Source organism: Zonotrichia albicollis, chromosome 3 (assembly GCF_047830755.1).
Source record: "Zonotrichia albicollis isolate bZonAlb1 chromosome 3, bZonAlb1.hap1, whole genome shotgun sequence".
In the NCBI taxonomy this organism is placed as follows: Eukaryota; Metazoa; Chordata; class Aves; order Passeriformes; family Passerellidae; genus Zonotrichia; species Zonotrichia albicollis.
This window is the reverse complement of record NC_133821.1, coordinates 55499656-55525871: the sequence shown is the minus strand read 5'-3', so window position 1 is coordinate 55525871 and position 26216 is coordinate 55499656. Positions and strand designations below refer to the sequence as shown.

General features: G+C 44.0%; 1 protein-coding gene and 1 non-coding gene across 2 annotated transcripts; both read left to right on the top strand.

Annotated features, from left to right (window-relative positions):
* Positions 1-257: 257 nt before the first annotated feature.
* Positions 258-8409, top strand: TOMM20 (translocase of outer mitochondrial membrane 20). Its single transcript, XM_074537500.1, has 5 exons — positions 258-502; positions 5625-5671; positions 6388-6469; positions 6752-6894; positions 8002-8409. The coding sequence occupies exons 1-5, from the start codon at positions 379-381 to the stop codon at positions 8044-8046; spliced, it is 441 nt and encodes a 146-aa protein (XP_074393601.1). The 5' UTR covers positions 258-378; the 3' UTR covers positions 8047-8409.
* On the top strand, positions 1330-1464 carry LOC113459367 (small nucleolar RNA SNORA14). Its single transcript, XR_003380531.1, has one exon. It is a non-coding gene; the product is annotated as a small nucleolar RNA SNORA14 (small nucleolar RNA).
* Positions 8410-26216: the final 17807 nt, after the last annotated feature.

Below are 26216 nucleotides of genomic sequence, written 5' to 3'. Positions count from 1 at the left end.
GGATGGGCTGCCCAGGGCAGGGCGGGGGTGGAGTCACCATCCCTGGACGTGTCCAAGGGAAGCCTGGCCGTGGCACTGAGTGCCATGCTCTAGCTGACCGGGTGGTGTTGGGTCGGGGGCCGGTGATGCGATGATCCCAGGCCTCTTTCCCAGGATCCCGTTTCCCGCCCCCGGCCCCTCATGGCGCTCGGCCACGCCTCCCCGCGCATGCGCCCCGGCCTCGCCGCAGGCACTGCGGGAGACGCCCTGGGCCGCCGCGGGCTGATGACGTAAGCGGAAGTGAAGAGGGGTCCTTTGGCCGTGCCCGCTCGCCCCAAGGTGCCTGCGGAGCTCGGCGCGGGCCGCGCGGCGGGAGCGGCGCGGGGCGGCGGCAGCGCCATGATGGTGGGCAGGACCAGCGCCATCGCCGCGGGGCTCTGCGGGGCGCTCTTCATCGGATACTGCATCTACTTCGACCGCAAGAGGCGGAGCGACCCCAATTTCAAGAACCGGCTGCGGGAGCGTGAGTGTCCCGGGGCGTCCCCTCCTCTTTGCTCCCGTGCCGTCCGTTCGCGCTGCCGCGCGCTCCCCCCCGCGCTCCCCCCGGCTCTGTGCTCGCTCTCCCGCCCGGCCGGGCCGCGGGAATGCCGCACGTGCTGCGGCCGCAGCGCCGCCCCCGGGCCCGGCCGGACCCCCGCCCCCCCCGGCCAGGCCCCGCGGCTCTGCGGCCTCTCGCGTCCCGAACCGGCACCGGGACACGGGGTCACAGCACCGCCTGCGCTGCCGGGAGATGCCTTCCAATTGCCACCAGCCGTCCGGCCAGCGCTGCCACTGCAGCCCCTGCGGCGCTCAGCAGCACCGCCCGGCCCTCTGGAGCAGCCGCGGGGATCGGGGCTCCAGCACCTCCCTGCGTAGCCATGCCCGCCCACCCTCACGGTGCCAGAGATTATTTCTATTGTCTCATCTCAGTCCCCATGTCTCAGCTTTAGGGCGTTTGCTCTGCTCCTCTCACTGCAGGCATGGCAGAAGAGTCTGACCCTAGCTCACTACAGCCTCCTTTCATTCAGGAGGTTCCAGGCAGGGTCATCCCATCGGAGAGCGTTTGCTGTGGCTGTTGGGGAGCCTCTGGATTCCATCCATGCTTGGTTCCAATTCACCTCCCCCCGCCTTTTTTCTTGTCCAATCTTGCTCTCCTACAGGCCCAGCAGTGCTATTGTAGCCACCACATTTGCCACTTTTTAACATCTTTTTTGTGTTTGGAACACAAGCAGGTAAAAGAGTGTGATCTCTTACAGTGAAGTTGTTGCCCTGGTGAGGAGGGGGTCGGTGGCAGCTCTCAGGTTTCATCAGCTGCATTCTAAACCCTCCTGGCAGCCCTGCCATTGGCTTCCAGGATAAGAATGAATGCCAGAGAAAACTGTTGATTAATCCAAGATGTAGAGCTCTTCTCCCATGGCTCTTCATCATTTCACATCTTCAACATTTATTTAAACCTTCTAATAATCAGTGAGGGTTTTAAATGCAATTGTAGGCATGAGTACTGAAGGAACACAAAGGAATCATGAGCAGGAAGGTGATGCTTTTTGTACTGAGTTATTTCTGTCAGGGTAATATGTATATTATTCCTTTGGTAGCTAATCTGAAGACAAGAAGTTATCATTAAGGTAAATTTTCCTGGCAAGTAAACATGATGTGATCAGCAGTTTCATGGATGGAAAAGTCAATAACCAGACTGGTTAAAAATGAGTATTTACCTGATGGCATTAAAATGTAGTTTAACAGCTTTGGTTCTGCCTTCGTGGACTGGATTTGCCTGGCCACTGTTGTCACTTAGTGGTGCATTAATTCTGCTTTCCAAAACTTCCTCCACAGCACATTATGTCTGTCAAACATTTCAGCTTCAAGCCCTTGCTCCTGTGTGTAGGATTTTGGGTACATACCTCGTGTGTGTGTGTGTGTTTTCCAAGTCCTTTTTTCCCTGCAGTGCAAGTCATTAATTGGGAAATTGGAGTGCAGTTAACTGGTATGTGCTTGGTTTGCACAAGCAAACTCGATTTCCAGCAACATAATCAGCCATGGGGTTTTTTATGATGCCAGGTGTGCAGCAGGAGAAGCACTGAATTATGTAAGGTTATTGCAGGAGCACCAAAAATTATTTTTGGATTTCAGGTTTCCATAATCTGAGCCTCTGTCTGGTCATGTTCTGAATGAACCTTAGAAGTGCTCTGATTAAGAATTGACATTAACTTTGAAGTGGCAAACAAATGCATTTTGGTTTGGTAGGAGGTCGCAGTTGTCATTTGGGGGACTTCATTGTAGGAGTTACAGTCCTTGCATGTGATGCACTGGTCTGCCTGTAGTTGTAAGGCTTTAGTTGATTTGTTTTGGTTGTTTTTGGTAGTGTAACAGATAATTTAGTATGGATGCTTCAGCAGTGGTGCCAGGGATCAGGGTGTTAGAGCATTTTACTGTTGGGTAGCCAGGAAGGCTTGGGCTGTAAAATCCTTGGCCAGGACAGGTTCAGTGCACAGCCAGCTGCAGTTCTTCATGTAAAGATGCTCCATGTGCTGTGCAGTGCTGGGGGTGTGGGATGGAAAGCTGGAGGAACCACCTTTGCAGTGCATCCTTCCCAGTAACCTCCTTAGGGTAAGATCCTTTTTCAGCCTCTGTGATGCCATGTCACCAGAATTTGGGAAGGACAAGAGACCCCACGTGTCAGTGGATTGCCTGTTGTGTTTTGTCAAGCACGTGCTGACAAAGAACCAGTTGGGTTTTTTGCCATCTCTGGGTGCTGTGTTTGGGCCAAAGTTTTCACTGCAAAGGCCTGTCATAAAAATGAGGTGGTCAGATTTAGGTTTCTGGGAAAAGATTTCTTGGAAGTTTCTGGAAGAGAGAAGTTCTACTGTACAGAACTACTGGTCTTTGATTTTCTCCATGTTTTAATCTTACTTAGCAGGTTTTGTGTGTGGACTTTTTTGTTGGGTTTTTTTTTAGATCTTGTTGCTAGTGTGGGGGGCATGTACCTATTTAGTCTTGGGACCAAAAGATAGCAATGCTGTAAACATCTGTAGCTGCTGAGCTTCCCAGGCTGCATTTTATTAATAAAACAGTTCAGGTATGTTTACTATTTGTTTTCTTGAATGAATAATACAGCAGTGCTCTGCTTTAAAATACAGACACACATGTTTTTGTTCAGAGACAGCCAGAATTTCTGCCTGGAGAGCAGGGTGAGAGGAGAGGGCAGTAGACAGATTCACTGATGGGAGCTGAAAATGCAGATGGCTTTTTGGGTTTTCTGCTCCTTTGTGGGACTGTTGGGAAGCTGCTGGGGCTGCTCAGGGCCCTTTGCATCCCGTGCCAGCAGGACAGGCCATCCACGGGTTCTCTGTTGGAACTTGTACCCTGAGCAAGAGCTGTGCCTGAGGACCTGCACTGTGACAGCTGCACTTCAGCTTTGTGCTTTGGATGCATGCTCTGCATTTCTGTGGTAATAAAGATTCACTGACTCCAAAAGATTGCCTTTCACTTTCCAAAATGTGATTATCTCCTTAGAATAGAAGGAAGTGTTTCATTTTCATGAAGGTCCCTGAGAAAAAACAAACTTGGGAGGGTTGGTTAGTTTGTTTGCTTTTTGAGGTTTTTTACCCCTCAAAGCCATTGCTTTTTGGCTTGTCATACTATAAATGTAACTTTTGGTTGTTATTTCAAAGATACTTTGAAACTAGTAATTCTGCTCAACCACTATGGGAAGAATTCATAAATATCCTTTAGAGTTACTTGGGGTTTTTAATTGTTTTAGCTAGTGAACTTTTTAAGAGCCTGTATAAAAGTATTAAGAAGAGGAAAACAAAGTTCCATAGTAGTCAGGCTTGAAGGATTTGGTAGATCATTTTTCAGTTTTAAAATCTTGGTGATTCTTTGTATTCCTTCACTATTTTCAGGTTAAAGTATATGATTTCAAATCTGTGTGATCAGTGGTCAAAAGCTTTCATTAGTTCCAGTGACCAGCATGTCTTTTGTTTTTTTCTTTATTTCAGAATGCTTAACCTGGTGAATTTTTATCACATTTTAAGAAGAAGGTATCATAATCATGCCAAGAACACACAATTTTCTCCTCAAAATGATGTACACATGTTAAGCTGTTACTCTCTGTATTTCTTTTTGGTGTTTTTGCTGAATGCAGTACAGCTGCAATGTGGCTGGTTTGGATAGTAAATAATATCAAATATTATTTAAAAAAAAAATTTAATCTTTACAATTTTATCTATGATCAAAACTTGTTTGCCTGGTAGTGCAGGCTAAAGTTTTCTGCAAATTAATGCTTCTGAAAAGTTGGAGTGAGCTAATTGAAGCACTGACTTTCAGGAGAAATTCTTTACTATTGAAACCCTCCAAAATTATGAAATTGTAGTAGACTACAGTTCTATCCAACACGTTTTTCCATCTATAGTATAAATTAACATACACAGGTTAGTTAGTTGTAGAAATCTAGGTGCTAAGTGTTATTAAGATGGTGTATTATAGTAAAAGGGTGTTCCATCTAGTTAGAATGAACTCCCTTTCTGCAAAGAACACAATCTTGTCAGTAAATGCCACATGGGAGGTTATCACTGTACTAGGGAATAGTATTCCTGACTGTCTTCACCATGTGGACAAGGGAAAATTTTTCATTACCATGTAAAACTGCTGATCACATTTGAAAGTATTTCCAGCTTGTACAATTGTATCAAAAGAAAAATCAGGGCTGTGTGACAATTGTTCTTTGTCAGTGTAGGAGTTTTCTGAGCAGACACTGAGGACAAAGAGTGGAAGGACAGCTTAACCACAGGCTGTATTCAGAGGTTTTAGTGGTGTAACTATTTCAGTTGATGAACTGAAGATTTACATTAATTATTATTCCAAGGAAATTGGCAGTATAATTAGTATAATTATTCTTTCTTGTATGGAGAACTGCTACTATAAAGGTATCTTTTTATACCTGTCTAGCTGCTTTAAAAGCAACTTTAATATTAGTTACATTAATTTTGCTGAAGTAGTACAACTTCATGTAGCAGACCAATTTTTTGCCTTTAGGTAGGCAGTTAAATCTGTAAATGTTTCTTCCATCTGTAAATGTTTGCTTTCCTCAGGTTTCAGAAGTGTATGCTTTAGTATTGCTCTTGCTGAGGGATGGTGAGACTGCCACTTATTAACTAGTTCTCAAGTCTTTGCTATAAAGTAGCTGAGGAAGTGCCCTGTGTGTATCTGCTGTGGCCTGCTCAAGTTCCCCTTCCTTGGTGGTGCACTTCAAAGCTAGATAGCCTGACTTCCAGACAGTTCTTGTGTGGCTTATTGGATGATTCCTCTGTTACTCTGATTCTCTTTGCTGCTGTGTGCCTGCAGGTCAGAGGTGTGCTTGCTGTTTGCTGTAGCCCTCAGCAGAAGAGCTGCCATTTTGGGCTGCTGCTGCTGCCAGCCCCGTTAGACTCCTGAATGATGCTCTGTGGTACTGGGCGGTTGCAGTCTTCTGCTCAGTCTGCAATATTTGGAATCCATTCACAGTTTCTTCTTTGGAAAGGGACTTTGATTTGTTCATGGTTTCAGACTATAAGCTGAAGGGCTTTTTAACTGCAAATTCAAAATAAAAGATGTTTTTATTCTTACAGGAAGGAAGAAACAGAAGCTTGCCAAAGAGAGAGCAGGACTTTCCAAGGTAATACTGTGTTCAGTTATGCAGGGCTGTTTTGAAAGATGTTTCACCTGTATTATTTGTAAGATTTACTTAAGGATTTCTTTTGCAAACAAATTTGCAGGATTACAAACAGTCCTACAAATATGCAGTCTTTAGGTTTTTTAATATTCAGAAATGATTGTATGGTTGTTTCTTTTTTGTGTCAGATAGAGGAGTTATATAACAAAGTACAACATTCACTGTGTGATTTGATGGTGTTTTCTCTCTTTGTAATATGAACAAGGACTTTTCAGACTTAAAATTACTGATGGGATACACTTATAACTGAACTTGATAGGTTGTTTTGCAATAAGTATTTTATTTCCTTTTCATTATTACCAATGGATCCAGAAAGAAAATAGAAGATTTCTCTTAAACAATTGCATGAAATACGGTTGTTATAAACATAATACACCTTAGAATTTATATTTGCTCCTAAATAATGTACTTAATAAACTGAGAAGAGATATTTCAGGCTGTCTGTCTACAGATTTGTGATGTGGTGTTATAAGACCTGAGTCTGATTTTCAAAAACATTCTGAGTATGTTTAACTTAGTGGTGACACTTGTTTTTTTGCCAGTGTCAGTGTAACAATAGAGTTGTGTGCATGTTTAATTTCAGTTGAGAATATCTTCTGCTAAGTTTTTATTAGCTGGTGTTTAAGGGCTGATTTAACTTTTACTGTGTGTGTTTATAGTTGCCTGATCTGAAAGATGCTGAAGCAGTTCAGAAGTTTTTCCTTGAGGAGATTCAGCTTGGAGAGGAATTACTAGCTCAAGGTAATAATACCTTTTCCAAAGGGTAAGCTGTAGAATAATTTTTCTCTACCTTTGCTAGAAGATGATTTTTATACACCAAGAAATTCTGGGGAGTCAAATTCATCTAAGAAAATCTGTTTATTTGTTTCTAACCTTATGTGTTCAGAAGGTCCGTCAGGGAAGGAGAAGAGCTTCGTGTGGGCTGATTCACTGTAATTTAATCCACTCTTAGTGGATGTTTTGTGTAAATGTGTTACAGTGTGGAAGATGGGTGATTTCAAAACATTGCAATTTGTCATACAGGTGAATATGAAAAGGGTGTTGATCACTTGACCAATGCCATTGCTGTGTGTGGGCAGCCGCAGCAGCTACTACAAGTTCTACAGCAGACTCTTCCACCACCAGTGTTTCAAATGCTTCTAACTAAGCTCCCTACAATAAGCCAGGTATGTGAAGCATTCCCTGTTGGTCCCGTATGGAAAAAAATTTAAATACTTACTTTATCCACTGCACTAGTCTTGAGTATCACGTTTTGTAATCTCTTGGCTTTTTAATGTGTTCAGTTAGATTAAAAGAAGCTCTTTTTTTTCACCTTAGATGTTAAAAAGTGAATATGAAAATCATCCTGTAGCATTAGTAGCAACCAGGATAAAATAGAAATAGAAAACATCTCTTGTGTGTAGGGTATGCTAAGCTCTTGAAGCAGAGGCATCTGACCACAGCTCTGGTACTATAAGTGGATCCAGTGTTTCCCAAATACAAGTTGGCAGGATTGGAAAAACAGTAACTTTATTGCACTGGGTCTTGAGAGGGTTTTTTTTAAATTTACATTTCTACAAGTGTGTTTAAATGCTATGGAAGTTCATAAAAATGAATCTGTTGCTTCTGGGGACAGCTTTAGACACAAGATATTAACTAGCACCAGAATCCATAACAATTCTGGAAGCTTGGGAGTTTCCCTGATGATAAAAGCATTAGTAGCTCTGTGTATAAAATACCCTCCTGTTTCAGTCTGAGTATAGAGGGGGTGATGTTGTTAATGTGCTTGCAGGTGAGTCCGTTGTGAAATAAATGGTATGTTTTATGTTCCTGGAAGTACAAGGGGACTCCCTAACAGTGTTACCTGACATAAAGCAGAGACTCAGTGCTGGGTATCTCTTGGATCTTCTTACAACTCAGGCATGGTTACATTTCAGGTAAAAGTCCATATACCCAGTGGTAACACTGGAAAGTGTCAGGTGTGCAAGATGTAAGAGTTGGGAAAATGATTGAACAAAAATGTTTCCTAAGAGAACAGTGCCAGAAACCACACAGAGGTCATCACTTGAGGTTGTCAGAATATTGTTTATCTGACTTTGTTAGGTATTGCACTGTTTGTAATTTCTGTGGAACTGATTTCAAAACTTTATTTAAATAGATTGCCATTTTTAACTTTAATCAGTTTGTTCAGTAATTACACTGCTTAATGTTCAGTGTAAAATTACATTGCTTGATAATCAGTTGCCTACTGTCAATTTTATGTAATTGTGAATGAGTTTTTCTCCTTCTTACAGAGAATTGTAAATGCACAGTGCTTGGCTGAAGATGATGTTGAATGAGGTCACACCACAACGGGGGGAAAAAAGTTTTCTTACCCCAGAAGATGAGCATCAGTAGGGGGATAAAGGGGCAAACATAGTAGTTAATGGACTGTGTACCACATCGGGTTCTACCAGAGTTAAAATTAACTTTGTGTAGGTGGGTTTCGCAGGATTTTATTTATTATCCCAGTGAAAAGTGTATTTTGATAAGAATTCATTTTATAAATACACTGTGTTGAGTTATCAAAGTATCACTAACTTCATTATTATTAAAAGACGCAGTTGTAATGTTGTACATGTACAGACATAAAACTACGACCTATTAAAAACCCAATGCTCATTTTTGAAAAACAAAGTTATGGCAATAAAGATTTATCTGCACTTGTGTGTCCCTATAGTACTACTTTAAAATTCAGAATATTTGGGTGTCAGAGCAAATGATCTAAAAATGACAACATTAAAATTTATTTTTAATGTTATGGCTGGTCTTCCAATACTTTTAATTAAGTTTAAAACTTTGTGTAATTTCCTGAGAAAATAGCTATATGATCATTTAAACAGTAACAGATCACTTTAGAAGGAGATGCAGATCACAATGGTAAGAGATGACTGGCTGCAGAAAGAATGACAAATCCGTTTCTGTCAGGAACAAAAACGTGTAAAGTGGTCAGTTCAAAATCACTGACAAACTTGAAAGTGCTATTAGTACAGGTGTCTGAGACAAAGCTGTTTGGAATAGAACCTGGGCACATTTTAAGAGCACTAAAGTTGGGGTTTTTTGGAAAGCTTGAAATGTTGCAAGATAGACAGTTGACATATTTCAGTCTGTAGTCTTTAAGACCACAGCAAATGGTTGTTAACAGTCTTTTAAAGGCATTTGCCTTAGGAATAAAATTACACTGATAAGGTAAGACAATTGTATCCCATGGGTAAATAGCAAAAGCTAATGGAATTAGATGTACAATTTCAACATGGTGTGGTGAATTTCCCTTTGCCAATGAAAAGAAGACAAATACTATACAGCAGGCTCAAGTGAGTAGGAGAAGTGTACTTCTGAAAGCAAGTTTTTAATGGGTAGGATCTTCTAAATGTCAAAACAGACTGGCTTCTGCTATTCTCTGAGTTTGTGCTATCAGCACTCAGGTGGCAGAAGAAACAATTAAAAACAGCTTTATCTCTTTGGCACAGTGACTCATTTTTAACTTGAGGAGAATGCTTTGAGGTGTCTTTCAGACCAGCTGACAGTATTGATGATACTGCTAGAGTAAGGTATTAGGTGGCATAATCTTGTAGAAGTGAGATACACTGAGGGCACTCTAGCCAACTCTGTCTCATTTCAGCCTGGTGCAAGTTTCTTCAAAGGCAGATTCTCCTCAGTGGTTCAGAAATTGCCTCACACAGGTTTTTTGAGAGGTTAAGTGTATGGTTGATAGTGACCTAGCAGTCAGTTCCTGGGTTTGGGAATAGAAATGGCTCTGACTGAGTCATTCTGCCAAGATGGTCTGCTATGGAATTTTCCCCTTAAGCCCTTGAAAACATTATTTCCAAAGATTTGAGGTGCCATTGAAATTTTCTGTAATGTGATAAATACTGAAGTTAGTGGCTGGTATCAACAAACATGTTGTAAACAACTGGATGTAGTTTAATCTTTGTGCCTGAATTGTTCCGGTAGCATAAGGTAAAGGTAAAGCATAGCAGCCATATTCTTCAGGGGACAGTGGCCAGCATGCTCTTTTCCTTTTAATTTATTTTACAGGGATAAAGTTATTTTGCACTTAATAAAAATACTGTGAAATTACAAAAGTTTCTGATTTTAATGAGGCTTTTTGATGGAGTTTTTCTTTTCCCTTCTAACCCTTAAGAGTAAAAAGTAGGAATTTGTAGGTTATGCTGAATGCTGACAGAACTGTTAGCATATTTACCTTCTGTTTTGCTGGTAACTTCAGCCTATCTTTTTAGTGCACCTTTAACATTGTTTTAAGGTGAATAAATCTTCCATCTGCCTTGAAAAAGAAACCCAAACAGCACAAGACAAAAGTAGCACCCTTCTGTCAAACCTGAGCGTTTTTCTACACTCTGGTATAATGATGGCAATTTGAATTCACATTTTAGCTTACAGCAAAGCTCTCCTGAACTGTGTTTCAGCAAACCTGTGTGTCAATTCTGATTTTGATGGACAGTTTGGTCACAGTCTGATTATATCTATAAATGGTATTTGCTGTAATAAGCATCATAGATACACATATTGTTCTAACACTTTTCATTTTCTTGAGCCTGCAGAGTTAGATGCGAACAAAATTTAAGACAGCATAGGTTTAAATGTAGCCTTAAATGCAAATTTATTCTTATATCTGATAACCCAGAAGTACCTAGTTAGTAAGAGCTCGAGCAAGCTCTGATACCTGTTTTGAGTGCCTTGGATTAATAGAGTGGAATGCTGAATCCCTTTAAGAAGACTTGACTTTTTTTCTTCTCCCCAAGTGTCCCAGTGAAGCTAACACTGTACAATTGTGAAGAGTCGGAAGCTGTTGTCTAGAATGCAGATTTGCTGTTGCTCCAAGAGCAGCAGGCTGACAGAGGTGTAGCTAAGCATGCACAGTCCACAGATGTTTCAGACTCAAGCAAAGACACTGCTTTCAGACACAGCAAAGTGCAGGTCATCAGAAACGTGGTGGTAATGATGGATTTCTGCATCAGCAGTAGTAATGCCATTGCATTGGCTGTGCAATATATTTCTGTGTTGTATATTTCTTTTCACTTGTGCAAATAAAAAACGTGTGGAAGTAATTGCTGCTATGGAGCTCACAGCTGCTGGAGAATGAACTGGTAATCTTACTTTACTGCAGGTCAAACTACTAGTCTTTCTCCCAGAACCATCTTCCCTTCTGTGCTTCTCCAAGAAAAAGGCACTTGTTTTCAGCACGAAAAGGATTTCTTAGAAAGAAACTGAGAGGTCTGTTAGTTATATATTGGTAAGTCTTCTGTCCTCAAAGTTACAAGTTTTTCTTAGGCAGCTTTTATAGAAAAAACCCACCCAGCTAGTTTCATTATCATGCAGGACTACCTTTGATGTCTCACATTTAAGTTTTCTAGATGATGGAATCAAATCCAAAACCAGAGTGGTCAGGCACACACTGAATCATCTGGCACTAATTTCCTTTCCCTGGGGGCTGACACAATATTATTGTTGCCCTTAACATGAAAAATGGAGAAGTCCCAGCCCTGCTGTGTAGGAGGCCAGCCAGCCATCATCAAAGTAAAGCTCCAGCTATTTATGCACTCAGAAGAATCTTTCTAAAGTTTCATTTGTACATCTGTTGATGGTGTGTTTAAAGTCCCTTAGGCTGAACAGTGGCCCTACATGACTGTTGTGTTACAGTTAACATGAGTTAAACATCAAGGGAATCTTTGAAGTGGTCACTAAGTGCTTTTAGTGATTGTTTCAAAGGCATGTTGTGCTGCACACCCATGCTTCTGTGTTTTTAAGTGTATGGACATAAAAAGGGCTGATGTGAAAAGAACAAAAAGATCTTCAAGGTTTCTGTTGTACCCAAGTTTTGGTTTGGTTTTTAGTTAGTGTGTTTACACTGACCAGCATAGCTTACAGCATTCTCTGTGCACTGACCAAAGCCTGTTGCAAAGAGCTGAAATTTGTGCTTAATTCATGAGGACTGGGCCAGCTTTCATCAGAGGCTCTCCAGAAACTGAACTAGTCTGGGTAACAGTACTTGTTTTCTGCATTTGTACCAAACTCAAACTTCCCAAAGAAAATGTGGATGTCTAATGCTGTTCTCACAGAGCAGAGTTTGCTACATCTGGTGTATGAATGTGTGGGTGAAGCTGTAGAAAACAGCTGGCCCTTCTGTGTTATTTTTTGTACCAAATTGTCCAACATGCTGGCACTTTTTCAAGTAATGGGCAGCTTTTTCAAAGTACAATGGTTTCCATGTGTTCTTGAAAAGAAAATCTAGCTTCTCTCTTCTTTCCCTGCAGGAGGGGCTAGTTTTAAAGAATATTTACTGGACATCTTTTGATGAGCTCACTACCCTGCTTTCCAATCATTCCTGTAACTTAATAGTCCTTAACTCTTAAAGGCCTCTGAGCTATAAGCTTTTGACCCCAGGCATACAGTTCCTGTCCAGCTTCAAAAAGGTCAGGTCTGTCTTTAGGAGGTTGACAGATGGATGTCCTCCTGCAGGGTTCTCACAATTTCATCATTTCCCTTGCACCTTGAGATGTTCTTGACTCATCTTTGGGATGAGAGGGTGTCTGGTGGTGCTCACCCATGGTGAGGAAGTTGCTTAACAGAGTGAGTGTTGCAGCTGGCACAGTGTTGCTGCAGCCTATGGATCTCTTGGGATGGTCCATGCTGCAAGGCAGTTGTGAGTGGCTTTTGTGTATGAAATTTCTAGTGTGCATGGAGGCAGAAAACAGGTGAAGTCAGATGGTTCTGCCTCTTTGCATGTTGGACCCTTACAGCTAAAAACTGATTTGGTCACACAATCATTTACTTGAGCAGGTCTCAATCTAAACAGCAGAGGGCAGTTTTGCACACACATTTTGTGCAAGCTCACCCTGCAAAATCCTAATTTTTAGAATCTTCCTGTCTGGTGAGGTGATGCAATGCAGCATTTTGTCCAGACAGATTTGGTAGGTGTATAAGACAGGCTCAGTGGAGCAGCAGTGGAATGTGTTTCAACTGATAATACCTAATTTTGTCTTTTTAAAAAACTGTGTGTTTAAATTGTTGTGATGTCATGATTAGGAGGATTTCCCTCTTTCTCTCCATCTCTCAATACAAACCAGGTAAATAGATAAGCCAGCTGCATTGTACAATTTAAACTCTGCAACAAAATGCAACTGGATCTGATTGCCAGGCATGCAAGAAAAGTTGTCCCCTGCCCAGCCGTGATTATTCTGGGTGAGCTTTGCTAGCTGGAGAGAAAGGAATGCACTTTTCACAGTTAACTGCAGGAGGGGTGGAAGTGAAATCTGCATGTTGAGATTTTACCTGGAGTTGGACTCTGCCTGTGATGGGCCATGGGAAGACAGCCAACCAAAAAAATAAAGAAGCAAGATATTATAGGTTGGTGACAGGATGCATTTTCAATGCTGGTTGAATTTCAGCTGATGCTGACAAAATCTACTCACCCCGTTGTGATCCTGCAGCTGCCATGAAGTGAGCTGATCTCATGCTTTGTCTCTCTCACGCCTTGGAGGCAGCTATTCGTATTGTAGTGGCACCCTGGCTCAAAACTGAATCTGTACTCCTACATCTCACAAGTGTTTTTTCTCGGCTCCCTGGTCTTTGCTTGTGGGGGGGTAAAATGTATGTATGCTGTACAAGTAAATGGAAATTTTTCACCGTTGTAGCCATCAATCAGCATTTTTCCAAACATTGAACTTTTTAGTAAGAAATTCTTCAGTCTGCTCAACACATGACAACATCTAGAGAAAGCTGTTTAATAAAAGATACTGTGTGAAAACCATGCTGCTTCTCTTTCCTTAGGTCACTCTGGCCATGTTACACCTGTAATATAGCCTGGAAGATACAGAAATTTGCTGTAAAAAACAGTATTTGCCTGTTTTGGCATGTATGTAAAAGAGCATTTCCCTGGAGCTCTGAAACATTAGCTGGTTAGCATCTCTTGTTGTATTTAATATATTTAATGAGAAAGAATGTACATTCAGCTTTGATGATTAAAATGACAATGATTATTGCATGAATTTTTGAATTATAATGCAATGACTAATTAAATGGAGAAATGAAGAAAAGGGATTCTTGAGCAGCATGTTCTTTGAGAAACTCTCCCTTGTTGTTTCTAATTGATAGTACACACCTAATCAATTCATAGCAGTATTTCATTACTGCTGGGAACAGTCTGGTTGTGATGAAGATTTACTTTCACCACACATTGACCTGGTATCATACAGCCTGGTCCTGTAAGTTACTGTGAGGAAGACTGCCAGCTCCTAGCACTGAGGAGATGGAAGTTTTTGCCTATATAAAGAAGGGAAGCCCCATCTGACCCCAGGTTACAGCCTCCATATTTACTGAGTTCTAGTCAGAGTGTTTGCTATAATGACACATGAATTTGCATAACCATGAGGGGTTGCTATTTGGTTTATGTTTCATTTATCTCTCCATTTAAAGGTTTGAGCTTGAAAATCAGGTTCCTTGGCTTGTTAGAAGTCGTCTGACACAACTAAGGGCCCTTTTTTACCTCTTTGTAGGGATATTATTTACTGGCCATTGGCACTGGCAGAATTCTTAGCATGAAATTATTATTACTTCTGTATCAGCAGAGATGTGTGTGGCACTCTGAGGAATCTGTCAAGATGAAGTCTCTGCTTCTGCAAACTCACAGCCTGGAGTCCTGATCCTGTAATTTACTCTGCATGGTCCTTTCCTCATGGAAACCCAAGCAGTCAAGAGCAGGACATTGGGACAGTGACACAGGAAGGGAAAAGGTAAGGTTTAGGATAGTATGATTGTTTTGGTAGGAACTGGGTGGGTGTTTTATCTGAATTTTGTTTGAAGCTCTGAAGTTTGCTTCTTTTCTACATCACATTAATTTTAGACTAGTTGGCTAAGTAGTGCTAGTTGCTAGTGTAATCAGGAAAAATCAGACTTCAACCAACCATAGATCTGCCTATAAATAATTAAACCTACCAAAAGAAGGAAGTATTACAGGCTTAATAACTGAATAGATTTGAGGCACAACTTCCCCCCCAACTGAAAGCAATAACATGAGCTGTCAAGCACTGGGTTAATTGCTCTGCTGGCAGTCCTGCAGTTTGTAAATGCCTTCTGCATTGACAGTGTAAGAAGCGATCTTTCAGAAATCTAGATTGCTGTTGGATAGCAACTTTAAAAAGGAACTCTGTTCTGTCAAAACTGTGTAATCAGCCCACACTGTAGTGCCTGAAATTCAGTGATACCATGATGCAAACAGGAAAGCTGGGTCATAGGTATTAAAGCAGGCATAAATAAGGGAAACAGCCTAGAAGGCAATGCAGTGAGTCAGTGTCCATCTTAAATGTTGGATTGCAAACTGTGAATGCTTGACGACCTGATAAAACAGTTGCAAATTGGAGAAGTACTTTACGGAGAGAAAGTTGTGGCCCAGTTTTGGACAGTTGCCCCATCCTTAAAAACAATGCCGCCTTCTATGGCATGCTTTTCACACTCCAAGTCTTGGTGGTTAGAGCAGTTCTGTTGGCTCTATCCTCCTTTTTCTATTTTGGAGCTGGTTTCCAGAAAGGACATGCCTGACAGGTTATGTGGTAACCATATGTTCAGGAAGTCAGATGATGAGACTGGTGTGCCCTGCCATGCTCAAGAACCAATGGATTGTCTGGTTCTTAGTGGGAGCTTGAGCACTAAGCTTGAGCACCACTTGGGCACCTTGGCTTCTCTGGGCAACTATGAAAGTGAGTGCTCATTAGTTATGTTGGTTTATTAAAGAGAACACATCCCCTGAGATGGAATGTATTGATACTGGGGCAGTGCTCTCCCCATGCTTTTGGTCATAAAATGTGAAGCGAGGAAAAAAAATAATTACTCCTTTGTAGAATCCCTGTCTTATTTTGGTTGTTTCCAGAATGGTGTTAGGACCTTGTCAGCTGGGAGCAGTGTTTTCTCTGCTGCATTGCCCTTGAAGATCTTCAGCAGGCCTGACAATATTTGTCATTAGACTTTAGATCTTTTCAAAGATAGGTAACTCCTACCTTGGGCATCACATTTTCAAGAAAAACAGTGATCTCACCCTGATTTTAAAGAAAAAAAGAAACAGACTGCAGTCTGACAGAACCAGCAGTGGCTCAGACTCAGGAATCTTCATGGCCTTCCCTTTTTCAAAATCTGTGTTCAAATTCTGCCTGCCCAGCTCCTGATAATGTTGCAGGGGTGTGTGTCTCAGGGGGTGACACTGCAAACTCTGTTATTAATTGATGCAGGAGTGGTGTTATAAATTCAAAGTATTTGTAGGTCCTCATAGTATATGTAGTCACCAAAGAATTTGTAGAGACTATCACTGGGTTTTTGAAGACATGCTGCTGAAAGAGTAGTTCTCTGCAGCAACATTGATTATCTTCATCTGGGGGAACTTCAGTGCATTTTCCTTTTTTCTTGGAAGACCACATTATTTTTTGTTAATATCAAAGAATATCACCCTTTGTGACATGCCTGCAGATGCAGTGTAGCTGTGCTCTTGTGAGGCTTCACCAGAATCAGAGGCCAGAGACACAGAGGTAATGATTATCTAGACACATCATCCTTTGCCCCAGAGCCAATAAAGTCTGCTGCTAATCACCTTTCAATGCCTTTAAGTGTGAGACTGCTCATTTATTTCAGTGGGAAGGGCATGTGCCATGAAGCAGAGCTTTGTGGGCAGTCTTGGATGCCTGATGCAAGGCTTCTTTCATTGCTTCCCAAAATGAGAGTGTCTTCTGACAGGGTTTAGGCATTGGGAATGTTTTTGTTTTTTGGGTAAATATAAGTCTGCTGTAGCCAGTATCTTTCAGTTTAACAGCTTTCAGTGAGTGTCAGAATTCTCGTACACCAAAGCTCTTTTTACATTTTAACTTGCTGTGTGAAGATCACACAAAAGAATTTGTATGCTGCCCTTTGCTGAGCATCTTCTGAAGACCAAGTGCCTTTTGCTGTCTAAAGGGCTTAGCACTTGGGCCTTTCTTTTTTAAAGTGTTGAAAGGTTACCATTTGTATTCTTTTCAGAATACAAATGCAGAGGTACATTGCAGATGTACACAGTGGAGTCAGATTTTCAGGGTTGGCACTGCAGATAGCATCAGAGCACACAGCTGTTTGGTCCAACATGACTGGGGACAGGGCATCAGTCTAAATTCAGACCTGTCTCCATGGGACCAGGTAGTGCTCACTGTTTCTGCCAGCCCATCATTTTGCCACAGACATCCGTGTGATAAGTGCAGAAGATGATGAAGCTGTGGTAGCTTTGTGTGCAGCAGCAGTAGAAGCAGCAATGGAAGCTGAGAATCTGTCTGGGCCTCAGTGTAAAACCCAGCTTTGCCTAGCAAAACGAAGTTCATCTTAAACTTCTTTATGGAGGAATTTTTCCCTTTTCCCCTTGCCTTCCTACACCTGTCTTTAATAGAGCAAGCAGTTTAGCAGTTTTCAAGCTTGTCTGTAAATCACGAGAAGGAAAGGGGCTCCCATGTCCAGGTGTGCTGGCCAGCGGTGGCAGCGGTGCAGGAGCCCCGCTGCTGCGGCTCGCAGAGCCCGTGTCGCTAGATGGCAATGTGGCACTCCTGCAGCCGCGGCTCCTGAAAAAGGGCCTGCTTCTTTTCCTCTATTTATCTCTGCCAAACTGATGATTGCACCCACCACCTCGGCAAGAGAACAGAACAAAATCATTTCATAGAACATTACAGCTGTTGTGCCTTTTTCTTTTCTTTCTTTTTTCCTTTCTTTCCCCCACAGTGCTTTGTCCCACAGCAGGGTGCAGAGGTTTAAAAACCTTCCTTCTTAATCACTCTCCTTCTAAAAACAGAGAAAACACAGCCTCTTGGGAGAAATTAGCTGTGAGAAAAGCATTTCTCAAACAATTGCCAGGAAATATTGTCTTGACCGATATTCCTGATGTAACACTGTCGTTCTCAGTACTGTTATTCCAACATAGTCGACTGAAAAAACAGCAGGATACAGATCTGTAATGCATGATCTGCAGCTTACCACCTACCTTACCTTTTTATATACATTTGCTTTCAGTTTGTATCCTCCCCCCACCCCCTGGAGCTATTCTGTTTTGGAGAGTGAAGAATTATTTGTGACTCTCCTCTTGTGACTAGTGTATCAGGCCAAGACTGTGACAAGGCATGGCTGAAAATTAAGGTTATGCCTCAGATGCCTGGATTCCTGATTGAAATTCAGTGTTGTGTGCTGCAGAGAGGATCAGGCTGCACGCTTCCAGCAATCCCTCCTAGCCTTAAAGGCTGGCAGCCTGAAAATACGTGAGGTTGGTGAAGCCTGAATTTCAGTGGGAGCAGCTGGAGAGCAGGTATGCATGAAGAAGGGAGCAGAAATACACTGAGACCAGGGTCTCGACCCTGAAAGCCCTCTCCCCATTTTTGTATTCATGGAAGATGGACCAAGCTGTAGGGTGGGGAGAGGCTGGAGGAATGGTGGTAAACTTGAAGTGCTAAAAGCCAGCGTTAGCAGTGGCTAGGAACTGCTAGTAGCTATCCAGAGAGCTGTGTGTACACACATGCGTGCCCACTGGCATGCACAGCCATAGCTGTTTGTATTGTGTGGTTCAAATTTGGTCCTTCCTTACATAAATTCATGGAGATTTGAGAAGCAAGCCTTGCTCTATGGGACAGGGTGTGAACTGAAGCACCTTCTGGAAGACAGACAGCAGTGTAATCCTTTCATTCAACCATGTCTGCAGCTGCTTTTTATAAACTTGGCATAAATACATACTCAGTGAAGCCAGGCCTGTGTAGCTGGAAAATATTTTCCACCATCCAAAAAAACCAGGAGATTGGAAAAAGAGCCCAGAAATTGTGCATAACATGGAATGGCCTCGCTTGTGGTTTTTTTCCATGACTTCCTCAGCTCATTTTTCTGCTGCCAATTTTAGAAGCCCATAAGTCATACTTGTTAAACTTTCTCAGTTAAAATGTAACTCTAAGAACAAAGTCATATGATACGTTGCAGCCAAATAATCCTTCCAGAGCCTCTGACTGAGAAAAGCTACCCCGATCTGGCCAGCGCGCAGACCCGCGCGGGCTCCTGTCCCGGGAGAGGCAGGGCTGAGGGGCAGGCTCACAGCGCGGGGCTCAGCTGTGCTCCCGCATGGGTGATGGCTTCCCAGTGCACTTCAGCAATGTCTCCCTGCTTTTGCCAAGGCAGGCAGGCAAAAATTTCAGCTCCTCCGCTCTGAGGACTTCAGGCAAGAGGTTGAGCAGAGGAGGCAGCGAGGGGAGGCAGTGCAGAGGGTTTGGCGGTGGAGGAAGGTGCTGCTGCGGTCAGGGTGAGGGAGCTGAGGGGTGAGAAAACAGCAGGTTGCCAAAAGCGAAAGTGAATTCGCTGGAGGGTTTGAAGAAAGGACATCCTCATTCTCATTCACTGCCTTTTAAAGTGTTGAATCAATATGGAAGTACATTCATGCCAGGAGCAGTACGTTTGCCAGTTTTGCTCTATTTTATAGGGTGATTTTGCTTACACCACGCCCCAGATGACTGTTTTGAAGTGCCATCCCTTGTCCAGGGTCTGCTCTGAGGCCTTGCAAAGATTCCCAGTCACTGCTGGGAGGATCATTCTAAATTTACCCTCGGCAGTAGCCAAGAGTGGGAGCTGGGGATCTGGCTGATGGCCGTGCCGGCAGCGGTGCTCCAGCCCGCCGGCGCTGGCAGTCCCAGCCCGGGCCCCTGTGACCTGCTGCCGGCTTGGGAAGGCAGGGAGTCCCGGGATCCCGAGGGCTGCCTCGGGCACCCTCTGTGCCCACAGCGTGCATGGCCGGCAGGGTGCGAGGGACTGCAGCAGGCAGAGGAGAGGCAGGTGAGAAGAGCGAGTGGAACCTTGAGGGGCTTCAAATGCTCCGAGTTCCAGCCCTGCCCCCCTCCCCTTCTGCTGGCGGCGGAGCAGCATGAAAAGTCTCCCTCTGGAGGAAAAAAAAAAAAAAGAAAAAAAGAAAGAAAATGCTTATGTTTTCCTCTCTAAATATCAGCTTTTGAGTTTGGTTGTGGCCCTCGATGGAAAGTGGGAGAGTGTCTGGAGGAAGTGGGGGGAATCACGCTGCTGCGCAGCGGCTGCCGGGAGCGGTGGGCCCCAGAGACCGCCTTTCTGCGGCAGGGCGGAACGCCCTCGCGAAGCCTGTGTGGTCTTCACGGGAAGGGAGGAACTGAGCAAACCCACTGGAAACCGGCAAGGGTGTTGTAATGTTTTTTGGACAGCCTGTTTCAAAAAAGCAGCGACTGCCTCTCTCTCTCTCTCTCACTCTCCCTCTCTCCACCGCGCCCTCCCCCCTCCCCTGGCAGCCTCTTCCCGTGCCATGACATTGAGGGAGGGAGGTGGTGGTGACTGATGTAACCGCGGCCAGGGAGAGTCTCTTGCCCAGTGTGCAGAGGCTGGACGATGGCCAGAGAAATTTGCTAAGGCTGGGTTTTCTCACAACGGGCTCCCTGTGTCTGTGCACATACCTGTAACTGGGCCAGGTGCTTGGCACGGCTACCTCCCCTGCCAAGTACACGAGGTGGCAGAGCTACTCAAGCCAGGAGGAGGAGAAGAAGGAGAAAAGGAAGAAAATGTTGTTCTTTTCCCACATGAATGCAGACCCAATAACATACCTAGGCAGTCATTGTTTGTGTCACCATGTTGTAATTAATAACACTGTCTGTTCGCTGAGGCCAGCTGTTCTTTGTGCTCTTGGCTGGACCGTGGGGGAGATCGTGAGGAGAGGCCTAGCAGTTTTTCTGCTGGATCACCACCTTTAAGTTACTGTGACAGACCTTTAAAAGGATGTCTTTGTATGAACTGGAATATAATGCTCAGCTGGGCTCTTAAATTCTGGCTCTGTTGAGAAAAGAGATCCGTTCATATCGATTGTCATTTTGTATGCAGTTCAGGCACCGACTTGTAGAAAATCTGGGCCAAGAGAGATATCATTAGGTATTTATGGGGGTTTGGTTGGCTCAGCAGTCAGTTTTTCCATTGTCATGCCGTGACAGTAGTGCATTACATACACCCTCAGGAGACATCCTTCTGCTACCACAACATAAAGGACTTTTTTTTCTTTTTCTGACTCATCTTCAGCTTGAAAAAAAATGCCAACCACCACCAGTAAATATAATTAGCAACATGCAGATACACTTTGGGTAGCTTTCAGAGCCCATTGGGATAGTTCCTGTTAAAATAGTCTCATCGTTTCTTCCCCATGCTTGGACCTCCATCTGCATTCCTGATTATACTTAGATGTTTTAACATAGCCTGGTGATGGTGTAGGCTGAGGAGCCATTTCTAGTTTGGACAAAGAAGAGGAATATATTTAACGCTGGGATCATCTTTCATGCACAGGCAGGAGCTTTGGCCAGGCTCACAAGGCAGGGGAGTACAAATGGCTGTGCTGTGCTGGATGCAAGGTCTGCTTAGCTCTTTATCCTGCCTCTGACAGGGGCCAGCAGCAGATGCTGCGGGAAGCAGGACGAGAAGCAGAGCAAGTCTAGACTGATTCTGCCCCACTGTGCCCTCTTGGCTCCCTGCATAACTATTTCCGTTCACCAAAGCACAGGGAAAGAGGAAACTACTTCCTTAGGCCTGTTCCTCAGCCACTTCAGGTCCCTGCTGTGCAGTGGACCTTGTTTGTTTTGCCTCCCAGATGTGGTTTTGGGTGGGATAGATTCACTTTGGATCCACTTGATAACGTGGGGATTTCTGGGTTAAATGTGTCCTTGCCCCCTCAGTATTTCCCTTATGTAAGCGTGCTGGAGCTGGGAGCAGGTGGCACACAGCTGGGCTCTGCTGTCTGCCAGGTGGGTGAAGTCTGTGCCTTCCCAGTTAGGGGCTGCTGCCTGTCCCCTTTGTGCCATTGGAGCACCACAAAGCCAGGGCCCAGTCTTTGGATCCATGTTTCACCTTGGGGTGAGGGCTGGCACCAGTCACATGACTCTGAGCATGCCAACTGGGAGATTATATGGCTTGGATTATTTATTTATTTATTTCAGCCTGTGACTAAGATGGGGGAGTATTTGTATGGAGCCACTCCTCCCAGAAATTGCTGTTTATATTTCAGTCTCCTGAGCAGAGTCATATCTGAAGTGCTCATGGCCCAGCAGTGGTATGTGGGCTCTGCTGGCATGTCCTCACATAACCTGGCATTCCCGCTGCTGGACAGAGTGTGGGCTGCCTGTTTGCTCATCCCAAGTGCAAATGAGCAGCAGTTTTCCTCTGTATTCCTGATTGCTGAGCTCAGAGGGGTGGAGGAGAGGAAGAGCAAGCTTCCCTCTGAAAAGTGGCCAAGGATTGAGTAGGGCCAAACCTGGGGTTACACTGAGAAAAGTGAGACAGTGTGGGAGGGGTGGTGGCCCTACAGCCACAGATAATACTGCAGAGCTCACCAGTGCAGCACGTGTTCAGCACAGTCACTTGTAGCACTGCTGTGTGTGTAAGCGAGTACCTGCTGCCATGTGATCAAAAGGAGAGATGCTTTTAGAAGCAGGCGAGGGTGGTGTGAAAAAACGAGTCAGCTGAAGCATCCTTGGCTTGTAGGACACCTGTAGGCTAGTAGGCACAAATGAAACTGTCCACAGAAACTCCTCAAATATCAAGCTGGTGTTTACCTCCATTATCTCTACCAAATTCCACCTGTGTAAGCCACTTATTTCTTTGGGATCTCATCAATTCAAGATGCTGGTTGTAGACACAATTAACCTCTGGGGGAAGGGCAGAGCCAGCTCAGATAACTTTGTGGGAAAATGGTTTCCCAAAGCAAGGGTCTTTGCCCCTCTGGCAGGGCAGAGGTCAATACAATGAATTAGCCAGGAAGAATTTAAAGCCTAGGGCTTTAAAACAGCACTTGACTAGGTGGCTAGCAAATGGCATATGGGGAAATAGGATTTTGTATTCTTGAGCCAAGGGAGGCTTGGTGAATCCTGTCCCCATATGTCATCAGTTGCTAAAACAAGTCTTCTGGAAATGTTAAAGTCTGTCTCTCTCTCCACCTTGCCCAACAGCAGTGCAAGTAGCACAACTTCATCTGAGTTTTGTGATGCATGAGTAATCCTGCCTCCAAGGCTGTCTGGGACTTGTGCACCACATCCTTGCTCCAGCTAGTAACTCAGTACAGTATTTTACAATGTCTGGGATAGAGATAATTTCTTCTGTGTAGTGTGCTGTGGTATGTTCATTGGGCAGAGTGCTGTCTATGAGGTAAGAAAAGCAGCAAGACTCCTCTTGGGCCATCAATGTTGGGCATTTTCTGGTTTAGCACTTCCTAATTCTTCAGTAAGTCCCCTGATCAGCAAATGACTGAGGTCAGGCCTGTTAGCCTTTGGTCAGCAAACTAAAACCTGGAGTTTTTGTCCTGAGCCGAGTTTGTAAACAAGGCATCGACCCAAACTTCTAAACTGTCATGGCAAAGGCTAGAAAATGGGAAGAAACCAATGCCAGCTCAAGTGAGGTGTGTGCTGTGAGTGGTGCTCTCATTTCCAGCAGGGAGGACTTTGACATTCTAAAGCAGCAGCTCAGCCATGCCAGCGCAGCAGAAACTCTCCAGAGAAAGATTGCTGTGGAAATTTGCCTTGTGCTGGTGGTGCCTCCTGGCCAGGGCCCAGCAGCCGTGGGACTGCAGGGGAGGTTTGTGTGGTGCTTGCTCATGTATTCAGTGAAGGATCTGCAGGCTCCAAGCTGCCCTCCTGTTTGTGAACTCCTTAATCTGTCTTCAATGGTAACTGGGGGAGATTAAAAGCAGCTTTCCAGCCATGTCAAGCTTTTGTTTGTTTTTCTTTTCCTTCAGTGAAGAAAGACCTAGATATTAGTGGTTCTCAGAGATGCTGAGTGAGACAGGTTTGGTCTTGGGAACACTTGTGCAAAGATGGGGTATTCCCAAGGACATAACTGTGTGAAACTGGTGTAAATGAGGCCAGGATCATGGGGTTCTGTTCTCCAAATATGAATTTTATATTGAGGTCAGTGGGAGGCAAAGGTGTGTCAATCTTTGTGTGGATGGGGGCTTTTGCCACTGCTTGAGCACCATGGAGAGTCAATTGACTGCCTGCACCTTGCCTGATTTATGTCCCTCTGACTTGTGCTGACGCACAGCCGGACATTGTCAGCTTTCTTGGCATCTAGATCACTGCTGCCATGTGGTTAAAATGTGCAGAGTGTCTTTCAGAGAGAAGGACTAGGAAGAGGAAGCTGCTGTGTGAGATTTAGTTTGCTTTATTGAATCGTGCTGGGCTTGGTTTGGTAATTCCCACTCTCTAGGCCTGGAGTTTCAGTGGTTTCATATTTCAGCCCAGCGTCAGTAAGTCCATTCTTCCAGGAAGGTCAGACTTACTTTCAGTCCATCCCTCCCCTTCTCCCTGGGAGACTAAGGTTGTCTAACAGCAGCAAGGGTTCAGGGTGCAGTCTGAGCAGTAAGGAAGCACTTTTGCTTCCTGTCAGTTTCTTGTCCTTCTGCAAGCAGGCAGGGACATCTGTCTGCTTTCCCCATATAACCACTGAAGGGTCCAGCTGCCCCTATGAGGGCTCAGCTGCATGTACCTCAAATGGAAGCCAAGGCCAGTTGTGAGTGCTTGCAGTCTCTGGCCCTTGGCATAGTTTTCTCTCTGGCCTCACCAGCTCAGGAGGAGTCCCATCGAGTCATGATAAATTTGAAGGATGTGCTTTTACTGACAGTGCCTAAGGAAAAATTGTTTTGGCAGATGACAGTGCATTTGTGACTTAAAGATGTGGTACTGAAGGGCAATTACTGAAATGAATAAATAAATATAGTAAAATAAAATTCAGGAAAGAAAACAGCTCAAGAGGAAAGTTACAGACTTAGCCATAAGTCTGGTTTCATTCGTTTTGGGCTGGGTGATAGTCACAAGTTTAGAATTCAGTGACATTCAAACCTGTCTCTACAGGTGAAGAGACACAAAATGGGATCTAATTTGTTCTTCATGGGACATCACTTTCTGGTGTTCTTTTTTTATGATTTTTATTTGGCAAGAAAGTACAGGTAATTTATGTCAATGTCACCAAAGAGACATTCTTGTTACTCACAGCTGTGACCTTGTATCCAGCTAAAAGAGTTATAGTGGGTACCCAGTGAAATGCTCGGCTTACATGCACAGGGCAGATTTTCCAAGCAGCAGCTATGCTGGCAGGGCTACCTGCCATGCTGTCCAGCCTCACTGGTGCCAAGTGATTCTGGGAAAATGTGGGCACTGACGCCATAGTGCAGGAACGATGGAGGTGGATTCCTGGAAAAGCCTTCCGAGAGCAGCAGCCCCTGGTGCAGCGTACTGTGGGATGCACTACTTCAGGGACACGGGAATGTGGGAGAAGGGGTCAGGCAGTCAGGCTGGCACGCTGCAGTGCCCTGTCCACACAACAGGCAGCGACCTTACTGAACCGGTCACGGAACATGGGCTGCTTGGCCAGGAGGAAACTGCTTAGACATCACAGCTTCCATTCAGGATTAGCTGTGAGCTGGCCAGGAGCTGGCCAGGCATAAATTGTGTTTGGGGTTTGTTCTGCCAGCTGTGCTACCAACAAGGCAAAAACTGTCTGAGGAACAAGGCTCAGGTTCACACGCGTAAACCATACCTGTCATGAGGTTGCTAAACTTTTCCCTAGGGCTGGTACTACGCTATTTACTGTATTGGCATGCTGTCTTTCTGTTCAACTGCTGCATGATTGTACTATAGCACGTGCTGTTGACAAGGACTAAAGCTCATATCAAGCTGTGTAAAGAGGTAACTGTGGCCTTGATCTCTCCGTGATGAAACCAAAGTAAATTATTGGACGCTCAATGAGTTATTCCCTGTTTATTTCAGTTTAAGCAAGCTTAGAATCTGATCTTCAGATGATGTTATTTCTCTAATTCAACTGGTCATATTTATAAACTCATGTAATGGTCAAAATGATCCAATAAATGCCAGCACACAATCCTAGCACTTGCAAAACATTGAATGTCTATATTGGCACTTTTCTTGTTTGCTGACTGCAGGACAAATAGGTTTCATATTGGGACATCCAAGTTTGTTTCAGCAGCTGGATGCATGACAAAGCCATGTTATAATCTGGGTACTGATTACGGCTTTGCAACATGTTGGCTCAGCATGTGGTGAATTTGGATGCGTAGATAGATCAACTTTTTAGTGACCTATGGCTTGATTTCAGCATGGAGAGGGTTGTCAGCATATTTGTGCTAATTAAGGAAATGGCATGGGAAACTCCTTTCCACTGCAGATACAGCCAGAGCTCAGGAAGTGTCATTGCTCCTCAATATTTTTTGTAACAGCCAGTTTGTCTTGAAGTAGAGAAACAGCTTTGTGTCTCAATTGTATTTCTAAGCTGCACTGAAGCTTGTTTGGTTCTTGCCCAAGTCTTCTGTTTTAACCTGCTTCTGGAGGATGGATTGAATGGTTAGGTCACAAGCACTTTGGGAGAGTGTTTCAGCTGTATTTGGGGCCAGCAGTGCAGGCTTAGATTCTCTGCCTTG